The sequence below is a fragment of the Gopherus evgoodei genome, chromosome 3 (genome assembly GCF_007399415.2).
Source record: "Gopherus evgoodei ecotype Sinaloan lineage chromosome 3, rGopEvg1_v1.p, whole genome shotgun sequence".
NCBI classification, from domain to species: Eukaryota; Metazoa; Chordata; order Testudines; family Testudinidae; genus Gopherus; species Gopherus evgoodei.
In genome coordinates this window covers 130,631,846-130,654,139 of record NC_044324.1, presented here as the reverse complement: position 1 = coordinate 130,654,139, position 22,294 = coordinate 130,631,846, and the positions used below count along the sequence as shown (strand labels likewise).

General features: G+C 42.7%; 2 protein-coding genes across 2 annotated transcripts in view; one reads left to right on the top strand and one right to left on the bottom strand.

The window, feature by feature from the left end:
- Positions 1-8,275: 8,275 nt before the first annotated feature.
- On the bottom strand, positions 8,276-14,778 carry GTF2H5 (general transcription factor IIH subunit 5). The gene is made up of 3 exons (XM_030556654.1): positions 14,661-14,778; positions 13,565-13,679; positions 8,276-9,031 (listed from the first exon to the last, which is right to left on the bottom strand). Exons 2-3 carry the CDS (start codon positions 13,597-13,599, stop codon positions 8,851-8,853), a joined length of 216 nt encoding a protein of 71 aa, XP_030412514.1. The 5' UTR covers positions 13,600-13,679; positions 14,661-14,778; the 3' UTR covers positions 8,276-8,850.
- Positions 14,779-14,832: 54 nt separating this feature from the next.
- SERAC1 (serine active site containing 1) overlaps positions 14,833-22,294 on the top strand; it is a 57,828-nt gene continuing 50,366 nt past the window's right edge. The window contains 1 exon segment of the mRNA XM_030558345.1: positions 14,833-14,914. The gene's annotated coding sequence lies outside the window, so the exon portion shown is untranslated.

Genomic DNA, 22,294 nt, shown 5'->3' with positions numbered 1-22,294 from the left:
ACATCAATCACCACTGATTCCTACCAGGCCACACAAGAGCAGGACCAGGTAGAACACACTACAACAACACACGCTACTCTGACTCACTGTTAAAATGGTCTTTCACAGCATCCCTGAGCTGTACATCTCCACACTGAGCTCTTCTAATAGCCCTTGTATCTGTCTGCTCATATTCAAAAGACATCCTCTCAGAGGTGAAAGTAAGCTGGTATGGGCTGGTACGGTGTACTGGTAAGAAAGTGGCCAGAGCATTCAGTACAAATGGGTAAATAGGCTAGGTTTAACTGTAGTAATAAAAAAATCAGATTTATTGCTTGAATTAAATATATTTTACATTGTCCTGAAACAAAATGCTCCCCTTCAGTTTTCAGTTTTTACTTCTTGTCAGGTGGAAGATGTTCACTTGATTCCGAACGTTAGCTTTTGAGTGCCATCATGGTAACTGCTGGCTACTTACTGGTTAAGTCTGTCGTGTCAGACATGCAATTTACAGTAGAAAGCACCCAATGTGGCTGTCCCTTCCATTGGAACAATGAAATTAAATGTAGTTGATTGCAGAATCACACACTCCATAATTCAGCCTTTGCTAAGAGGGAATGACTCTCCGGAGCAGAGATGTTGCTGGAAGGGGCCCAGTGTTGTGAAATCCATTAAGGCAAAATGGATTGCAGCAAACATCCCTCTCTGCAAGCAAACCAACCACCCCTAAGCTTATTTGGAGAAGGAATCAGAGTTGACCTCAGAGAGTAGGGGAGCTGAAAGGCAGCAGGCAGGGGGGTCTAAGGAGCACAATGCGAGCAGGATTCAGCAGTGTGATTGTGCAGAAAGCCCCTTGCTTCTCACCTGGTTCGCTTTTGGGCTGGTTCTCCTGCTGGCCACCTGCTCTCCAGCATGCAGATCCACATGTGCAGGCCTTTGGGGGACAAGGCAGCTTGGGGAGCGAGTGTGGTGTGCATGCTGCAGGACAGAGGGGTGGCTTTGTGCTCTGTGCCCAGGGCACTGTGCTCTGCTTCCAGCCCTTGAGTTCATTTTTTATTCAGCCAGCTGTGGGAGGGAGAGCTCATTTGGCTGCAATCGGGGAGCGCCAGAGCCAGGGACCTTCCTTCTCCTGTGCCCAGGCTCTTTGGGGGAGTCTCTGCAGCAGTCCCTGTTGCAGGTGGCTGTGGAGTGCCAGAGGCAGGAACCAGCAACGAGGGAGGGGACGGTGTGGGGCTTGGCAGTGCACAGCTGAGTTCCGAAGCAGCTGGCACCCCGTGTGAAACTTCTAAGTCTCATGCATCTTTTCCACTGGGGGGGGGGTTTGCTGCTGTTTGCTGGTCTGTGCCATGCCCCAGGACTTGGCCCATCTTACACACTAACAGGTTATGTTTAAGCATAAAAGTGAGGAAACGGGAGATTGTCAGTCAAAAAGAACAGCAACAAATGGAAAAGCTGAAAGTCATCCACAAAAGAGTATGTCTACATAGCCGACATAGCCATGGTGCACTGCACTCTGGAGGAGTACAAGCACTCCTGGTGAGTATGCACACCTCAGACACAGGGAGACAAGTATGCATGTGCACAAGTGATGAACCAACTGCGGTGGCTGTATGCCAACATAATTTAAGTAGCAAGTTTGTAGTCTAGACATGCCCTTAGTTGTTTACTCTTCTTGTCCCATGAAGATGAGTCATGCAAGTGATTTCCTCCCATCAATTGAAGCTCAGTGCAGAAGTGTGAAGGGAATTAACCCCTCTAACAAGGAGGAACCGTATCTCTGTGCTGCTTGGTCTCCAAGGGGCAAGGTTTTCTAGGCATAAGAAAGGAATCCCCAGTGCTTAGCCTGGGTTAGTCCTAAAGAACATACAGAGCTTGCTTATTATAGAAGCCTCTATTATCTTTTGAAGCTTTAGATTGTAACTCATCTGTGTGTGTATATGTTCACCTGCTTTAACTTTGTAAATAACTTGTTTCCTTTTTAATAAATCTTTAGATAGTTTATTACAGGATTAGCTACAAGCATTGTCTTTGGTGTGATATCTAGGGTGCAATTGACCTGGGATAAATGATTTGTCCTTGGAATAACCTGAATATTATTAGGGTTGGAAGGGACCTCAAGAGATCATCTAAACCAACCCCCTGCTCAAAGCAGGACTGATCCCCAAATAGCCTCCTCAAGGATTGAACTCACAAGCCTGGGTTTAGCAGGCCAGTGCTCAAACCACTGAGCTAGCCCTCCAATTGAATATTATTGTGATTTTTGGTGGAAGGGACCATCTATCACAAAGGCAAGCTTACTTGAGTAACAAGATAGATGAGAGTACCCAACCCAGGGGACTATTTCTGACTCCAGGGTTAGGCTGTTATAGTGCTTGAGGAGTTTACACTTGATATTGGTTGGTGCAATCTAAGTATAGAACTCACAGTCAATTTGGGGCTTGTGCCTGGTTCTTAGTCTGTACAGAGGTTGGTACTCATGCTCTTGACCCACTTCAGGACAGCTTGACACATATATTGACAGCTGAATAGTCTAGAGAAAAATCAAATGCATCCTCTCATTCACCATTCCTCTGCAGTCAGCTGCTGGGCCAAACAGAGGATGACAACCAACTTGTGCTATCAGTTATGCTGTTAGCTCATATGACAGATCTATATGTTGCGGATCTAAACACATGGGAGTCAATAACACCTTCTGCATGCTTTAATAAAGTGTGTTATATGTAATAATATATACAATAATATACAGTATATCTTCATTTAGAGGGTGGGACAAACTGGCTAGCAATCAACATAGCTTTTACAAAACCTAAGAGGCCTTTACAAATATTTTAAATGTGCTCACCTCTGTCTTATTTTCAGGATTATCCAAGACCAAGTTTCCCCTTAGAAACTCTTTTCCATCAAACTGCAATGTGTAAACCTTTTTGTCATATTGAATCACTGCATGAAAACCAATGCAAGAACTTAACATTCAAAACACACAGATCAGCAGACCTCTATCACTATGATGAAAGAAAGGAAGAAACCAAACACTTTTGTATGTAGAAATTTGCCTTGCTCACAGGGAATGTGAAGCGGAATTATTTCAGGACGACATCGTTTCCAACACTTTCTCTAATTTATCCTGTGAGGAAAAAATCTAACTGATGTCTTCTTGATCTACTGCATTTTAGCAAGTAATTAGTGGAAACTTTAATGAATACACGATCCTGCCTAATTTTGAGACATCAAAAGTATAATGACAATTCTTTAATATGATATATCAGCGCACATTGTCAGTTTCTTCCCTAACTCTTCAAACACAAAGGCCCTTAGAATTCAGCACTCAGAAAAAAAAATCTGTACAAATGTTTTCAGGGAGCAAAAAGTATATCTGGGCTGCAGCAACTATTCAGAATTGTAACAGTAGTTGGTAGTGCAAGAGGCAGCATAGTGATAGCTGAAAAAGTCTTGCAGAGGCCCTTTGTAGCAATCTGCCATCAAAATATAAAAAGAGTTGGGGTAATTCTCCTCCTCTGAATATTGCTAAACCATCCTTAACAAAGATCATTTTTATCCCGATGGTGCATAACAATTAATCCAAAGAGTACCTTTTCTTGACATTGGAATTCACTAGGTTGCATCACTCAGATATCATGTGTTTTAAACAAACTCCTGGGAGAGATTAGGACAGGACAAACACCTTTCAATATACATACATGCACACATTCAGCAACATGGACTGTATAGTGCTCTTTAGTATCAATATAGTTTTCAGGAACAAACTATAGACATTTGTTTGCCCACTGATGCTGCCTCTTTCCTAGATTATAAGAGAATGTTTTGCTTTAGATGGGAAAATCCATGAACAGGTCCCTGAACTACTCACCTCTCTTCTCTTGAAAGTGCACACAGCCTTGATACACAAGCAAGGATTTTTCATGAGCAAAGGAAAAATGTTTCTGGGAGCCCCTTACTGACAGCATATCACTGGGCCACAAGACACCTGCCTGTCACCACTTCTGTCTGTGGATGCCAAAGGACTCACATTTGCTACTACTGTTTCTGTAAGGAACAGCTGATAGATACAGGGACCTCTACGATGTGCTGGAGGAGGAAACACAGAGGATCAAAGTATGCGCGGGTGGGGAGGGGATTAGTGGAGCTGTGAGGAAGAATATAGAAGTGATGAATTTTCAGTGGAGGAAGAATATGGAATTCATGAGTATTTCTGAAGAGTGTAGAATTAATCGTTTATTTGAGGGAAGAACCCTATAGCCAGAAAATGTCACAAGTATTGCCAGCCGAGGCAGAACACTTTTGGAGCAGCCCTTGGTTGAAATGTTGATGGCACATCACTGAATGCTCCCTACCCTTATGTTGTATTCTGGGTGAGTGGAGAAATGGGGAAGAAGATCAGAACTACTGGAGTGGAAGGAGGGGAACAGAGGGGAGGAGAAAAGTCCACGTAAAAAGTAAATGAGCAAAAAAGAATAAGATGGCAAATTTAATTGAGGGCAGGAAAGGGGAAGTGAAAAATTGGACGGTAAAAATGAGAGACCATGACATCTGTGCCAGGACATAATGGGAGGATATATGTAAGGGCACCCATCACCATCCCAGCTCCAGATAAAGAAGATTGGGAACCTCTGCTATATGATAAAGGAATATACAACAAATGAAGGAAAGATTCAGCATGGTACCAGGGCAGATAAGGGTTTAAGGAGAATAACTCCACATACACAGTTCAACAGGAATGTGCCTTGAGTAAGAAGCTTTCATGTTGCTACTTTTGTACATTTTCCATGTTCATTTTTTTAAAGTTTTGCACAAAGTGGCTATGGTGGATTTGTCAGTGTGTTTAATATTTGTATGTAATTAAGCTCTGCAAAACATGTATTTAACAGCCCAGGAACAAAATCTCCTTGGACACTCTTACCAACATGAGGAAGAGATATAAGCAATGTTTTCTGCTTGTCAAATTACTCACATTTAGCAAGGCACTGAGTAGAATTTCATAAGCTAGTTGAAGGATAGTTTAGGTTACCTCTCTGATAATAGTCTATGATCATGGATGGGTCTATTTCTTATTCATATTAGGATCACAATCAGCCAGAATACACTGCATATCAAATGAAAAGATTTGCATACAGGCCAAATACCAATATGAGATCGAACACATCTCTACTCTGGATGTGTTAAGTGACTTTTAAAATTCCATGCCGAGGTGCTTACTCAAAAGTACAAAATTATTTTGGATAAAGAGGAATTTCTGGCAACCTCTATCGCAAAGCTGTTGATGATATATGATTTAAGTGTGTACCTCATGTCCTCTTCACATGATACAAAGGAGCAAAAGGTACTAACAACCATACACAAAAGGGGTCAATCTCCTATATTTGAAATCAAACAATCCTCTTCTAATTAGCTTTCTATAACAAAAGCAGGCTTTCCTATGTGTGTATTCAGCTTTTTTTGCTTGGCAGCAAATGCATACTGCTGTGTTGATGGTAGACTAATGGATGATAACACCACAGGAAAAAAAAACAAAGCCTCCAGCTGAGTAGCCTTGAAATGTTTTCACCAGTCTCATTTAGTGTATATGCTTTTGAATACAGCATCTGGGAATTTCAGTTCTGCATTAATCATGCTAAGTACCAATGTGGTTCATTGCTTTTCCTATAATAATATAATGTATACTCTCTCCACTGCAGAAATCCAATTACAGCTAGCTGTATGGATCATGGGGAACAGTTATGGTATAGTACGGTATGGCACTAGCGTTCCTATGATTCAGGGACTTAAAGGTTGCTATTTCTATGGGCAGGTCCACACAAACTCTGCAATGGGACAGTTGGCTGATGCACCTGTACCACTTTAATGAGAGCTCTCTGTTGGTGTAGTTAATCCATCTCGAGAGGTGGTAGCTATGTATAACTACATTGCTTAAGAGTGTGGATTTTTCACACCCGCCCTGAGTGACATAGTTATACCCACATAATTCTGTAGTGTACACCTGCCCTATGAGTTTTTTAGTACAGAGGTTAGGTTTTTAATCCTAAAATCTCTCCTTGCAATTGATTAGCCACTTCCCCCTCTTACTATACCTGTAACTGATATTTCTCTAATGGACAAAAGCCTGAATTTTTAAAGGTATTTAGGTGTTACTCTGCTTATCACTGCAAAGCCTAAGTGATTTAGATGACTAAGTCCCATTTTCAAAATGACTTAGGCTCCTAAGGGCCCAGGTCGCTTATGAAAATAAGATTCAAACAATTAAATCACATGGACCTTGTAAGGCTTTGCAGAGCAACACCTAAATATTTTTAAAAATTTGGGCCAGGACACTTTCTAAATAGATGGGGTTTTGCTTATATTGTATTTGAAGAAGCACAATTGACCAATGAAAGTGCAGAATTTTTGAGTTGTCTTGAGGTTTTCCATTAGCTACCCTAGCTCCACATGCTAAATATCAGGTGTACAATAAACAGATATACTTGCAACTTGGGAGACAAGAGACTCTTGACTGTCTCACATGCAGGTTAAATGTGCAAACTATAAACTACTAACAGATACTGCTCTCAAAATTATAGCTGTGTCACACTGGTAGCATTTAAGAGCTCCTGATGCAGCCATATTCTATTATTCTGATCTTTCCTTTGCATGAGGATATTGGAAACTGTGCCTTTAGTATTGTCTCTCTGAGAAACTGCCAACTCTCCTGAACTCTTTATCCCTTAGATTTTCTTCCCATGGGACCTTACCTACCAGTTCTCTTAAGTCTGCCATTTTTTTTTTGAAGTCCACTATGCTCATTCTTCTGCTCACTCCTTCCTTTCTTTAGAATCCTGAAATCTGTCACGTCATGATCACTTTCAAACAGACTGCCTTCCAAATTCAGATTTGCTACCAATTCATCCTGTTGGTCAGAATCAAGTCTAAAATGGCTGGCCCTCTGGTTACTTCCTCCACTTTCTGGACCAAAAAGTTTCCAAGAACTTATTGGAAATTTATTTTGGTGTGTTACTTTTCCAATAGAAGTCTGGATAGTTAAAGTTCCCCATTGCTACCAGGACTTGTGTGTTAGATATTTCTGTTACTTGTTCCAGAAAACACTCATCCACCTCTTCTTCCTGCTTTGGTCGTCTATAGTAGACCCTTACCATGAACTCACCACCCTCTTTTTCTTACCCCTTTTATCTTTACATAGAGACTTTCAACTGGTCTGCCTCCCACCTCCTTCTGGATCTCAGAACAAGTGTATATAGTATTGATGCATAATGCGACATCTCCTCCTAGTTTAAAGCCCTCCTCACAAAGTTGGTGTGTTAAGATGCTCTCTGCCTTTTTAATCAGATGGGCTCCCATCTCTTCCCAGCACACCTTCTTCCCAGAATAGTATCCCATTGTTGAGGAAGCCAAAGTCCTCTGGTAGGTACCATGTGTGGAACCATGCATTCATCTTCAGGATGTGCATGACCCTTCCTGGGCCCTTACCCTCAACCAGGAAGATGGATGAGACAACTACCTGTGCCCTGACCCCTTTACCCTAGTTCCCAGAGTCCTAAAGTCCAGGGATTTGGAGCTATCAAAATTTTTGAATTGCTCCGTTCCAGCTCCGGGCAAAAACCTACTGGTCCGTGCTCCAGCTCTAGGCTCCACTCCAAAGCCCTGCTGAAGTCTATCTTTTGGCAGTAGTATTTCACAGTTTTGCATTTGCAAATGGTCATTTATAAGTCTCATTAAATTGTCATTTGCTATCCAGCTCAGGGAGAAAAACTGATAAAACTGATGATAAAACTCCCTCTGTGTTCTTCAATGTTTTATATTACTTTATTTGTTGCTGGGTTCCACGTATGACACTTCTTCGATGGAAATATGTTAATATAACAGCATAGCTTGCTGAATAGGCTAAGATCTGAAATGGTGGTTTATGAATTCAAACAGAAGTTTTGCAGTAATCGAGAACTGTTTCTTCTCTTTTCAAGTTAAGGAATATCAACTTTCACAGTATTCTTAAGTAGACAGAGTGATTATTTATTTTAACCTCCTATTTATGCACTTTATTGTAAAGAGGTGTTAATTCCTTTTAGGCGAATTTACTACATGCTCAAGTGCTATTTGACCCCTATTTACAGCCATATTTCTCCTTCCTATTTGTTGTTGTTGCTATTCAGTTCAGCAACCATTTAAATCTAATAACAATCATTGGTGTATTTTGTTTTTTCATACAAATATTTTAATGAAAAAATAGAGAACTATGAATTAGGTAACTGTCTCAAGGCTATGCTAGCAAATGATTAATTAGTAAACAAAGTTTAACAAACTGAGGGGAAAACATTTTATTTATTTTGGTGCATCAAATATTTAAAAAATAAAAGCTAAGTATTCCATGTCATCATGCACTCAACTTACTGAGGGTGTTTCATCAGTTACACAAAGTAATATGTTAATACAGATGGTTTAATCAGAGTCAATCATACGATAACCTGCTCTAATCTCACCTGCAGGAATGTGAAACACACAATATTCTAAGGAAATGCTGATAAATAAGACACCATTACCCTCTGTTTGTAAGATAATGTAATTTGACAAGAAAAGAAATGGAGGAGGGTAAAGGAACACAAATATGGTATTTTTATACCAAGCATCAGAAAATCCTCTAGACTAGCAAACTCTGAAAGGTATCCTGCTTTTCAAGTCTCTCTCAAAATGGCAAAAATCAAAGCCAATTCACAAGTATTTAGTGTATGGAAACAATCCATTTTGTTATAGTAACCACTTCTCTCTAAGACTCCCTAATCAGTCATGCAGAGAATGAACAATAAAACTCTTTTGATTCCATGTATGTTGCTTGCAATTTTGGAATAGTCAATTCACTTTCTGGTCTTTTCACTTTTGTGTAATAGGAAAAGAGTTCTGGTCCATTAATTCGCCCACTCTCTCCTGGAGGAAGTTAACCAACTCAGCTAACACAAAAACATGCGTTTCATCCAGATCTTGTATGATGAACTTCTTCCCCAGTGCATTTGACTCATCCAAATACAGCAGGAACTGCTTCATGGCTGGGTCACTGTAGAGACAAACATGCACCAGAATCCATATTATTGTCATATGACACAATACAGCAACACAGCAGTAAGTAAAACAACTTTGGAATAATGGAATGTGAAAACTGCTTCCTGAGCAGCATCCTCATTTTCAAGAGTTCTTTATTGCTTAAGAATAACTTTTAGGAAAGTGTTTCTAAGATGATGGATGTAGGCAATACTGACCCTTTTGGAGTACTTTATGAATTATATTGTGACTGGTTAAAAGGGCCCAAGAGGAAGAAAATTGATTGCCTGACTTGCAGAGAATACTTGATTATATTGGTATTATAAAAATATGTTTTCAGTAAAACATGAACAATGAGTTTAAGGTTCATTTGCCTTTTCTGAACACTTATTATAATTTAATATCCTCAGTTTACATATGTTTGTTCTCACCTGATTTAGCTATAAATAGTATAGACAAAACCAAGGCCCTTTGCTTTCAGTTTTGATTTTGTTTAAAATTTCCTGGGAATTTTGGTGTTTATTATAAAAATTAAAAACATAGATGAAAATCAGCACAAAAAATTTACTTCACAGTTGTCTAAGTAAATATCAGGTTAATACTGGGCAATGGGAGGACAGAAAAAAAGCAAAAAATAGAGAAAAGTAAGAGTATTGAAAGTAAAAGCAATTTAATGCTGTGGTTTATTACATGCACTGTACATATTCATGTGCATGCATGTATGTGTGTCTTGCACTATACTGTCTTTAACAGATAGCCTTGCATTTACACTTAGACCAATTTATTATTAGCATAAACATTTACCCAATGTATTGGATTTTCTTAACAATCCATTTTTTCATATACGTGAGTGGTCCAAAATTAGGATGAAAATGGGTAAAAACTGTATAATAGCCTTTGTAAAACCTGAGAATTTTTCTATAAAAACTGAAAATGAAGGGCCCTAAGTACAATATAGCATGAAATAGTATTGTACCTGAAGCACAAAATGGAGTTTAAGAGTTTCTCAGTAAATCCTTAATTATCTAATATTTTATATTTGACAAAACTTTGTGGGGTTGTTTTGGTAGTGTTTTAAAGTTAATTTTTCAATACCTTATCTAGGCACCTTACCTAGCTCCTCTGGGGCTCTCAGGTTTTATTTAAATGCAATTAGTTAAAGGGTCAGTGATAAAAAATATTTATTGAGCTGAGGTGTAGGTAATATCATAAGAAGGGCAATCTTTACAATAGCCACATTACAAAGAGACTAGATAATTTAAAATGAGACTTTTTAATAAGTGCTGTGTTCCACTGATATATTTAGCAGTTTTGACTTGACAGAAATATATAAATATATCAGTGGAACACAGCACTTATTTAATAATATATATACACATTTTTACACAAGTCAGGAAAAGCATGTTCTTCGGTGAAATTTATGCATTTTTAAACTAATCTGGATTCTGGCAACTGGAATGTGCTGGTGCAGCAGTCAGTGCTGGAACAGTAGATGTCAGAACTAAGGGGCTCAGAATCTTTTAATAGAAACCATTATTTATATTAGAAATTATATTATTTGACAGAAAGGAGGAAATAAGATTTAGCAAGGTCTGCAATTGATATTAGTACCAGTTACCATATTTCCAGACCTTCTATGGGGGAAAACAAAACCACCAACACATTTGGGTGAACTGCGTACCACAAAATTAATGTAAACTTTTTACATGATGTAGAAATCCTTTTAGATATTGGCCTCAAAACACATAGAAGCATGACTTGAGTGAGGAAAGACGTTTGCAAGATACAGAATAATTATGAAGCCAGAAAAGTGAAAAAGCCACCAAGTTAATGCTCATCTAAAGAGGTTACACTAATTTGCATTGGCATGTCTGGAAAGAAATTTAAGATTATATAAAATCGAAGGTGGAAAAATTGAATACCCTAAGTGCTTCTTTATAAATTATTTATCATTCCTCCATAACCAGTTGTCTCCTTTTGAACTTCATCCAACGGCAGGTTACTGATCCAAACTGCTAGTGCCAGATAATTATTAGCATTTGCTTGCTTGCTGTTTAGTGATCTGTTGGAAAAGAGTTAGTAGTCTCAGGCCAGATCCCATGGGACAGATGTCCACATCACCACAAAACCATCACAGTTAGCATTAATTGGAGCCCTTCTGGCAGTTATACTAGAAAGGCTTTAAATTAATACATGAAGATTTAACTATATTCTAATCCTTGATGTGGTCCCTCCAGAACAGGGCTTAGCATGCACATTAAAAGGGCGGGGAAGCTTGCAACCGCAGTGCCTTGCCAAATTTTCCTTTGATCTGTTCCCAGATACAAAATTCAAACATTTTTTGTTGTTTTTAACTGATTACTTCAGTTTCTAGTGCTGTCCATCTGGCATCGTTCACAAGTTCTAAAAATTAATTTGAAAAAATATTAAGGAAGTAGATTCCCTTACAACAGTTCTATGACTTCTGCTAGCACAGAATTCCATGCATACTCCCTGAGCTGGCCATGAGCAGCAAGACAACAACTGGCAAAGCTTTTCCAGCTAGCTTTCTGGAAACAGTGGACGGGCACTGGTTAGTAGCACAGTAAATACTGTAAGTCAGGGGTTCTCACACTTCATTGCACGTGACCTCCTTCTGACAACAAAAATTACTTCACGACCCTAGAAGGGGGGGACCGAAGCCTGAGCCTCATGGCTCTGGGCAGGGGGGCCAAAGCTGAAGCTCAAGCAACCTGCAACCTGAACTCTGCCATCCAGGGCTGAAGCCCTTGGGCTTCAGCCCTGGGTCCCAGCAAGTCTAAGCCAACCCTGTCGACCCCATTCAAAGCAGGCTGTGACCAACTTTGGGGTTCTGACCCACAGTTTGAGAACGGCTGCTGTAGGTTCAAGTCCTTCTTGCACTTAAAAATATTTATAAAAGCAGCTAAGTGATGGGCTCTTCATACCTATCACACCTGAGAGCAGCTGGGGTGCTGGGAGTCTGGCAATGAACGCATACAGGAGTGGAATGCAGAGAAGTCCCACTGGCAACTGCTATGCTACTCTCATGCTTCTTCCACATTAATATTAGACAGGGCTGTTAGCATGGAACTAATGTGTGAATAGACAAGCAAATGCTAGAAGTGTCTATATAAAAGGCAAACATTTTAAAATGTTTTGCTCCCATTTGTCTGAGTCTCCTTAACTTCCTGTCATGGCCTGTTAGCTGAAGATAAACCTGTTGGCATAGTTTACCATAATAGCTCAAGACGATTTAATTACATGGTCACTAGCTTCAATTTTCTCTGACTTTTCTATTTTATTAGCCTTCACTAAAACTATAACAAACTCTTTGCCTGATTTGCTTGAAAGCTGAAACAACTACATTATAGGGATCAGCACTACATGTAGGTTGAAAGACCCTTTCCTCGCTGTATCTCCCACACATCTTTCCTCTCTCCCACCTTTTCACCTTCTCCTGCTGATCAGATTTTTACTCCGAAGGAAAATAATTTTGTCAGAGAATAGAGTTTAAGTACATATACCACAAATACTTCTATGAAAAAGCAAGGATAGTTTGAAATACTACTGGAAAAAGTTAAAAGGAGAGACTGTAGCAAGTGTTGGAATAATTCCATGAAGCAACTTGAAGATGTTTGTTAACACAGAACAGTATGCTACTTGGTATTTTACAGTATAACTATGGCTCACTGCTTTCTAATATTGGGTTACCATATTTAATTTCACAAAATACTAACAGTTTTTGATTGTCTTGGTTACTTAAGGCCAAATTCTCTCAAAGGCAACACTCCCATTCACTTCAATAGGTGCAGAATCAGGCCCTTAGGGACAAATCCTCAGAAGCATTGTGAACACTTCACACCTTATCACTGTGAACTCTGACCACAAAAAATATACCCCAGGGAGGGTCACCCTGGCACTGTCCTGACAGTGGTCTAGAACTATTATACTACAGACCACAGTGTGGATACAGTGTATACCAAAAGGAGTTTTTCCTGCTGGCGTAGGATCACTACCTGCCCTACCAACAACACTCTTCTGTCAGCTTCACTGCATCTACACTTCAGGTTTTCTCAGCATAGCTATGTCTCTAGAGGTGTGGATTGTCCCCCCACTCTTGACTAAGACAGCTATGCTGGTATAAGTTTTAAGTATAACATAATGCACAGTAGAAGGCATGTATAGCGTACAATCAAGATCATGGCCATGAAGTGGATGTCATAGACCCTGACTCGTGTTATCTACATTTTGGGGATAATTGAGGGTCTGGCCCTTATTTAGAATTTAATGGCAATGGTGTAGATTATGTGGCATACATTTACTGTATAGAAAGCAATAATTTACAGACTAAGTACAATTCACTTTTTTAGATTATAAACTGCAAACAGTTGCATACTGGTCTAAGCAGAATTTGTGCAGGACTTCTATTCAGTGGGAGAGAAAAGATGAAGGGAGTGAGGGTACTACATGTTCTGTAAAGTGTCTAGGATGTTTTAGGCACTAAACAAATAAGAAATGTGTTCAGTTGAAATTCAGTTTAACTACTAACCATTCTATAAGAACACCCTTCAGGACATTCACCATCTTCTCAACACACTTAGAAAGCCCAGATGTGGCAGATAATGAACACAGATCTTGCTTTGGGTTATGCTTGTAACCAGAGACTGAAAAGAGGGGGGAAAAAATAATGTAACAGATTTTTCATTGATCAAAATGGCCATTTAAATTTGGCCTTGTATACTTTTAAGTCACTGTAAAATTAGTGAAATGACATGAAAATATAAACAAAAACCTACATACATTAATAAACTCTAGCTTGCATATTAATCTTAGTCTTAGAGAAGATAGTCACATTTTTAATACATACATTTTTCGATAATACCATAAATGAGGAGCAGGCTGTTTCATACATTACAGTAATGGAACAAATGTAGTAGTTACTAATACAGAATCTTCTATCTTACAAAGAATTACAGAGTTTATTTAAATGAGTCATACAAAGAATATAGATAGTGATTTTGAATATCATAAGTAGTGCTTTGGTTTTTTTGGGGTTAATTTAATTTCAGGGTTTATTTTTAGCAGTTTAAGTTTTACATAGACTCCCCTCCTCCCCTTTTTTTTTTGCTAAATACTGTAACAAGTAATGTACATTATATCTGTTACCCATCACAGCAGTATATACCGCCAGGAGCAATCTCTCTGTAACGTTTGCTAGGGCGCTGTAATGCAGGACCCCTGACAACAGCAGGACAACACTGAAGCGCATCAGGGAACCACCTGTGCGCACCAGCAGGGTCTGCAGGCACCAGTGAGCGTCCAGCAGGTGAGTGGCTGTAGGAATCGCCGCCCATTCTTGCTCCCCGCAGACAAGCCCCTAGCTCCCAGGTGACCAGTCTGGTGATACCGGGACGGAGCCCCGTCACCCGTTGTGCAGCGGGCGGGTCTGTCGGTTACAGCCCCAGGGCAGCGGCCCGGCTCAGGGGAGCCAGCGGGCCCAGGGCTGAGGAGACGCTGGGGGAGGGGGGGAACAGGTGAGGTTGATGGGAGTGCGCACGGCGCACGTGTGGGGGAGGGGGCTGAGGGCAGCACCGCAGCGGGGGTGAGTGACGCCCGCTCCCATTCGCTCCCCCCCCGCCACCAACCTGCGGTTTCCCTGACGACGGAGCAACCGACGCCGAGCCCGACAGCCGCGCGGGTTCTAAAGAGAGAACCAAACAGCGACAACCCCCAAAGCAGCCGTGCGCATGCGCGATCAGCACGGCTCTCTTCCTGCCCCGCCCCTGGCGCTAAACGGGGATTGGGCGAGGCCCGTCTTGCGTGTTGACGACACACGGGTACGTCATTGACAGCTGTCGGGAGCCGGGAGGAAGGTGGCAGCTGACTGGGAGCGCGGCAGGTAACGGGGGCGGGGGGCGAGCGAGCGAGCGAGCGAGCCCGGGGGGCGGGGCTGTTGGCCCAGCCACGTGTGGGGAGCGGCTCAGGCAGCCCCTGAGCTGGGGGGGCTGCATGAGGGCGCTGCGGGGCTCTGGGCTAGGGGAGGGAACGGGCGGCGGGGCAGGGTCGTGTCGAGGTGCAATGAGACAGGCCTGAACAGAACGTGAAGACTGAAGAGCAACTAGGAAAAAAGATTAAAACAAACAGCAAACAAAAATGTAAAGTGCAACAGCAGTGGGAAGCCTGCCGGGCTGTCAGTGGGGCCGCTGGGTGGTCACGGTGCGGAAGGAGCACTCAAGGAAGACAAGGCTGTTGTGGAGAAGCGAAATGAAGTTTTTGCAATGGGCTCCCGGGGCGATCTTGGCAAGTACAGGCCCGTAAGCCTGACTTCAATATCAGGCGAATTGGTTGGAACAAGAACAGAATCATTTGACACATAGAAGAACATAGGATGTTGGGAGTCAACATGGTTTTTGGAAAAGGGACTTATGCCTCACCAATTTATTAGCATTCTTTGAGGGTATCAGCAGGCATGTGGACAAGGGTGATGTACAGTTGATGTAGTTTAACCGGACTTTCAGGAAACCTTTGACAAGGTACCTTACCAAAGGCTCTTAAGCAAAGTAAGCAGTTGTGGGATTAGGGTAGGCCCTGGTTAAAAAGATAGGAACCAAAGGATATGAATAAATAGTTTTCACAATAGAGAGAGGTAAATAGCGCACTTCTCCCCCTCATCAAAGTTGTTTTAAGCTCAACCTTTTAACCAAAGGCTTGGCAGATTACCTGGAGAAAGAGTGTCTCCGTTCAAGGCAATGTTCACTAGACATTGGAGTTAAATAGCACTCAATGAAGGCAACAGAAATAACGAGTCTTAAGCACCTTGACTAAAAATCATTTCCCTTCTGAGTTGCTCAGCTTTCACTCCATTTGACTCTTGTTTGCTGCTTTGCTAGTTTTCTGGCCGTTGTGGAGTCTCCCTGAAGAAGGAGTGGGGATAAAGCATAAATAAAAGTAATATTTTAGATTTCATTAAAGAAGTAAAAAAGGCATAAGATTGATTTCCCTCCCTCCTTTGCATGTCATCTTTAAAGTGTCTGGTTGTTCCCCCTGTGTTGTTGTGACATCTGGATGTTTCATACCTATACAATTGTCGGAGACTAGTGCTTCTTCCTCCCTGCAGCCCAAGAGCATGATCCCAGAGATTCTGGGATTCTTCTGACTTCAGTGGAAAACTATTGGGACCCCAAATAACTTAAGCAAAGGGAGTGTTGTCTTATCATAATATCATGTTTGTCCAAAATTCCAACAGTCGACAGCCCTAAACCCTGTGGTGAAAACAGGCAGAATGCTAACTACACTTTTGAGTTGGAGACAGATCTGTTCTCCTGTCTAGAGTCACAACTTGTTCTTCTGCTTGAAGAAGAGTTCTGTGGAGCTCAAAAGCTTCTCTCTCTCACCCACATAAGTTCATTCATTTAAAGATATTGCCTCACCCACCTTGTTTTTCTTGTTCTTCTGAGCTCTTAAGCAGTATTGCCCCTTAGGGGGCTGATACAAGGCCCACTGAAGACAAAGGAATGACATTGACTTTGGCCTTGTGTTTTCAAATGAAATTTCTGATCATTGCAGGGAACTGCAGTGTTTTCTGTTACAGATTAGTGTTCTTATTGCAGTTACAGACTATGATCAGGTGGTATTATAAAAATCTTTCTGAAAGGAGGATCAGACCATAAACTTGATCGTATCTGCAGAGACACAACGAAAAGGCAATACCTTTCATAATGCAGTGCATCTTTTTCTTAACCTCTTAATCCTTAATAACCACCCAAATAGTATGTTCTACCTATGGTCATAAAGAATCCATGAATGAAGAGTTTATAGATACTACTGTTGATTAGTTTGGATGTTTTTAAAAATAAAAATAGAAAACAAAAATTCCCCAAAGGGACCAGTTGTGGTGCCATTGGGATATTTCACTATGTGTTGTCTATTTTGTTGAGGCAGCTGGGGAATAAACTGTCATAAACAGATAGCTAAGGGTTAATGTCTCTTTCACCTGAAACACCTGACCAGAAAACCAATCAGGAAACCGGATTTTTTCAACTTTGGGTGGAGGGAAGTGTGTGTCTGAGTCTTTTGTCTGTCTGCCTGTTTCCTCTGAGCTTTGGAGAAGTAGTTCTATTTTCTAGTCTTCTGTTTCTAAGTGTAAGGACAAAGAGATCAGATAGTAAGTTCTATGGTTTCTTTTCTTTGGTATTTGCATGAATATCAGTGCTGGAGTGCTTTGATTTGTATTCTTTTTGAATAAGGCTGTTTATTCAATATTCTTTTAAGCAATTGACCCTGTGTTGTATCATCTAATACAGAGAGCGCATTTGTTTGTATTTTTCTTTCTTTTTTATATAAAGCTTTCTTTTAAGACCTGTTGGAGTTTTTCTTTACTTCAGGGAAATTGAGTCTGTACTCACCAGGGAATTGGTGGGAGGAAGAAATCAGGGGAGTTCTGTGTGTTGGATTGCTAGCCTGATTTTGCATTCCCTCTGGGGGAATAGGAAAGTACTTTTGTTCCAGGATTGGGAACGGAGAGGGGGAATCACTCTGCGTAGTTTCACAGAGCTTGTGTCTGTGTATCTCTCCAGGAGCATCTGGAGGGGGGAAGGGAAAAAGGATTATTTCCCTTTGTTGTGAGACTCAAGGGATTTGGGTCTTGGGGTCCCCAGGGAAGGTTTTTCAGTGGGACCAGAGTGCCCCAAAACACTCTAATTTTTTGGGTGGTGGCAGCAGGTAGCAGGTCCAAGCTGGTAACTAAGCTTGGAGGTTTTCATGCTAACCCCCATATTTTGGACGCTAAGGTCCAAATCTGGGAATAAGGTTATGTCATGGTGTAGCAGCGGTGGGATCTAGACAGAATCCAGAAGCCAGTAGGAATATTATATTTTTCTTTTCTCTGCTAAGGGCTTTTTAGCAGAGAGAAACAGTTTGGTTTTAAAAGGGAACCAGAGAGAATTTTTTTTTCTGCTCTCTCTAGCAGTTTGTGGTTTGCATGTTAAGCGAGAAGACTGTTGAGGGTCTTTTGTCATGCAATAGCCCTCCCATTAGGTGGCAAGTACCAGCACTTATATGCATGCAAATAAAGTGGTTTTTCTGGTTTCCCTTAATTGAACATTAGCTAGAGAGAGAAAGGGAAAAAAACACTGTTGCTAGGCAGACTTCAGGAGGCAACAGAGCCTGCAGTTCAAAAGAGAAACACCGGAGGGCACCCCAACACAAGAAAACAGGAACCATGTCTACCAGGACAAAAATGGAGGCCGAAGACCAATTCAAAGAAGCTGAACACAGGCGAGAGATGGAAAAACACAAACAGGAACTAGAAATAAAACAAAAAGAGATGGAGATAAAAGAAAAGGAAGAAAACATGAAACTGGCAGCCTTCCAAAGAGAACAGGCAGCCCAAGAGGCAGCACACAAAAGAAAACTAGAAGAAGAAGAGGTGGCCTACCGAAGGAAACAAGCAGAAGATGAGGCGGCCCACCGCCGAGACATGGAAAAACACCAAAAAGAAATGGAAAAACAACAAAAACAAATGGAAAAAGAAAATGAAGAGAAGGAAAAACAGAGGAAACATGAACTGGAGTTGGCAAAAGCTGGGCTGCATGTGCCAGCCACCCCTAACAACCCGGCGCCAATTATTGCTCCACAGCACAGAAAATTTCCCACCTACAAGGCAGGTGATGACACCGAGGCCTTCTTGGAAAATTTTGAAAGAGCCTGTCTTGGGTACAGCATCCCCGAAGACCAGTACATGGTGGAATTAAGGCCACAACTCAGTGGACCTTTAGCAGAGGTGGCAGCTGAAATGCCCAAGCCGCAAATGAATGACTATAAACTTTTTCAAACCAAGGCCAGATACAGGATGGGGATAACCCCAGATCATGCCCGTCGGCGCTTCAGAACCCAAAAGTGGAAACCAGAGGTGTCATTTCCCAAACACGCCTACTACATTGCAAAAAACCATGAGGCCTGGTTAACAGGAAACAACATTCAAACCTTGGAAGAAGTGAACCTCCTCATACAAATGGAGCAGTTCTTGGATGGTGTTCCTGAAGACATCACACGGTACATACAAGATAGAAATCCCAAAACTATCGCTGAGGCGGGGGAGATTGGAGCCAAATGGATGGAACTGGCAGAAAGCAAAAAAGCTACTGTCAAGGGGAACGATTACCACAGGGGGCATACAGACCATAAACCCTACAACCGAGGACAGCCAAAGACCCCACATACCACCCAAGTAAAGCCACAGATATCCTACCCTTCAACCTCACCAGTCTCCAGTAACTCACCTCGGCCCAGTGACCCATCAGATGGAAGATGCTTTAAGTGTAATGAACTGGGACATATCAAGGCCAACTGTCCCAAGAACACCATGCGAGTGCAATTCATTACACCTCCATCACACCAAAGATCCCCAGGCCCAGATGCCTCTCAAATACCCTTGGAGCGAAGGGAAAATTTGAGAGTGGGCGGAAAGAAGGTTACTGCGTGGAGAGACACGGGGGCACAAGTGTCAGCTATCCACCAATCCTTCGTTGACCCCAAATTCATCAACCCAAAGGCCAAAGTTACAATTTACCCCTTCATGTCACAAGCTGTAGACTTGCCTACAGCTCAACTGCCTGTCCAGTACAAAGGCTGGTCAGGAATGTGGACTTTTGCAGTCTATGACAATTATCCTATCCCCATGTTACTGGGGGAAGACTTGGCCAACCAGGTGAGGCGGGCCAAGAGAGTGGGAATGGTTACCCGTAGCCAAACCAGGCAAGCTTCCAGACCCATTCCTGTTCCTGAGCCGTCCACAGAGGCCCCGTCTGTGTTACCAGAAACCCAGACAGAGGTAGTGGACCCGGATTCCATGCCTACCACTGAAACAGCCACAGCATCTCCAGTCCCAGGCCCGGAACTGGAACAGCAACCAGCACCAGCAAGTGCAACCACATCTTCAAACTCAACGCCAGAGGGCGCCAGCGAGCCAGAACTGGCAGAAGCACACGACAGCCATACCCAAAAGGCTCAGCCAGAGCCTGAAATACCCTCAGGTGCACCAGCGGAGAGCGGTTCACCAGCAACGGAAACAACCCCATCACCTACATCGCTTCCAGAGGGACCAAGCCCAAGTCCACAGTCTGAGGAAGAACTGGTGACCCCAGCCTCAAGGGAACAGTTCCAGGCTGAGCAGGAAGCAGATGACAGCCTTCAGAAAGCGTGGGCGGCGGCACGGAGCACCCCACCGCCTCTCAGCTCTTCTAATCGATCCCGGTTTGTTATAGACCAAGGACTTTTATACAAGGAAATTCTTTCTGGTGGACACCGGGAAGAATGGCAGCCGCAAAAACAGTTGGTGGTTCCAACTAAGTACCGGGGGAAGCTCTTAAGCTTAGCCCATGATCATCCCAGTGGCCATGCTGGGGTGAACAGAACCAAGGACCGGTTGGGGAAGTCCTTCCACTGGGAGGGGATGGGCAAGGATGTTGCCAAGTATGTCCGGTCTTGTGAGGTATGCCAAAGAGTGGGTAAGCCTCAAGATCAGGTCAAGGCCCCTCTCCAGCCACTCCCCATAATTGAGGTCCCATTTCAGCGAGTAGCTGTGGATATTCTGGGCCCTTTCCCAAAAAAGACGCCCAGAGGAAAGCAGTACGTACTGACTTTAGTGGACTTTGCTACCCGATGGCCAGAAGCAGTAGCTCTAGGCAACACCAGGGCTAACACTGTGTGCCTGGCCCTAACAGACATCTTTGCCAGGGTAGGTTGGCCCTCTGACATCCTTACAGATTCAGGGTCTAATTTCCTGGCAGGGACCATGGAAAAACTGTGGGAAACTGATGGGGTGAATCACTTGGTTGCCACCCCGTACCACCATCAAACCAATGGCCTGGTGGAAAGGTTCAATGGAACTTTGGGGGCCATGATAAGAAAATTCATCAACGAATTCTCCAATAATTGGGACCTAGTGTTGCAGCAGTTGCTGTTTGCCTACAGGGCTGTACCACATCCCAGTTTAGGGTTTTCACCATTTGAATTTGTGTATGGTCACGAGGTTAAGGGGCCATTACAGTTGGTGAAGCAGCAATGGGAGGGGTTTACGCCTTCTCCAGGAACTAACATTCTGGACTTTGTAAGCAACCTACAAAGCACCCTCCGACACTCTTTAGCCCTTGCTAGAGAGAACCTAAAGGATGCTCAAGAAGAGCAAAAGGCCTGGTATGACAGACATGCCAGAGAACGTTCCTTCAAGGTAGGAGACCAGGTTATGGTCTTGAAGGCGCAACAGGCCCATAAGATGGAAGCATCATGGGAAGGGCCATTCACGGTCCAAGAGCGCCTGGGAGCTGTAAACTACCTCATAGCATTTCCCAATTCCTCACTAAAGCCTAAAGTGTACCATGTTAATTCTCTCAAGCCTTTCTATTCCAGAGACTTACAGGTTTGTCAGTTTACAGTCCAGGGAGATGATGCTGAGTGGCCTGACGGTGTCTATTACGACGGAAAAAAAGACGGTGGCGTGGAAGAGGTGAACCTCTCAACCACCCTGGAACGTCTGCAGCGGCAACAAATCAAGGAGCTGTGCACTAGCTTCGCCCCATTGTTCTCAGCCACCCCAGGACGGACTGAACGGGCATACCACTCCATTGATACAGGTAATGCTCACCCAATCAGAACCCCACCCTACCGGGTGTCTCCTCATGCCCAAGCTGCTATAGAACGGGAGATCCAGAACATGCTACAGATGGGTATAATCCGCCCATCTACCAGTGCCTGGGCATCTCCAGTGGTTCTGGTACCCAAACCAGATGGGGAAATACGCTTTTGCGTGGACTACCGTAAGCTAAATGCTGTAACTCGTCCGGACAACTATCCAATGCCACGTACTGATGAGCTATTGGAAAAGTTGGGACGTGCCCAGTTCATCTCTACCATAGACTTAACCAAGGGGTACTGGCAAGTACCGCTAGATGAACCTGCCAAGGAGAGGTCAGCATTCGTCACCCATACGGGGGTGTATGAATTCAATGTCCTTCCTTTCGGCCTTCGAAATGCACCCGCCACCTTCCAGAGGCTGGTAGACGGTCTACTAGCTGGACTGGGAGAATTTGCAGTTGCCTACCTCGATGATGTGGCCATTTTTTCAGACTCCTGGCCCGAACACCTACTCCACCTGGAAAAGGTCTTTGAGCGCATCAGGCAGGCAGGACTAACTGTTAAGGCCAAAAAGTGTCAAATAGGCCAAAACAGAGTGACTTACCTGGGGCACCAGGTGGGTCGAGGAACCATAAACCCCCTACAG

Bases quoted from the DNA above. Each gene is read 5' to 3' on its own strand.
- GTF2H5 (XM_030556654.1), bottom strand. From the start codon at position 13,599: ATGGTGAATGTCCTGAAGGGTGTTCTTATAGAATG. The intron at 9,032-13,564 runs GTTAGTAGTTAA...TTGTCTCTACAG, and splicing joins AAGGGTGTTCTTATAGAATG to TGACCCAGCCATGAAGCAGT.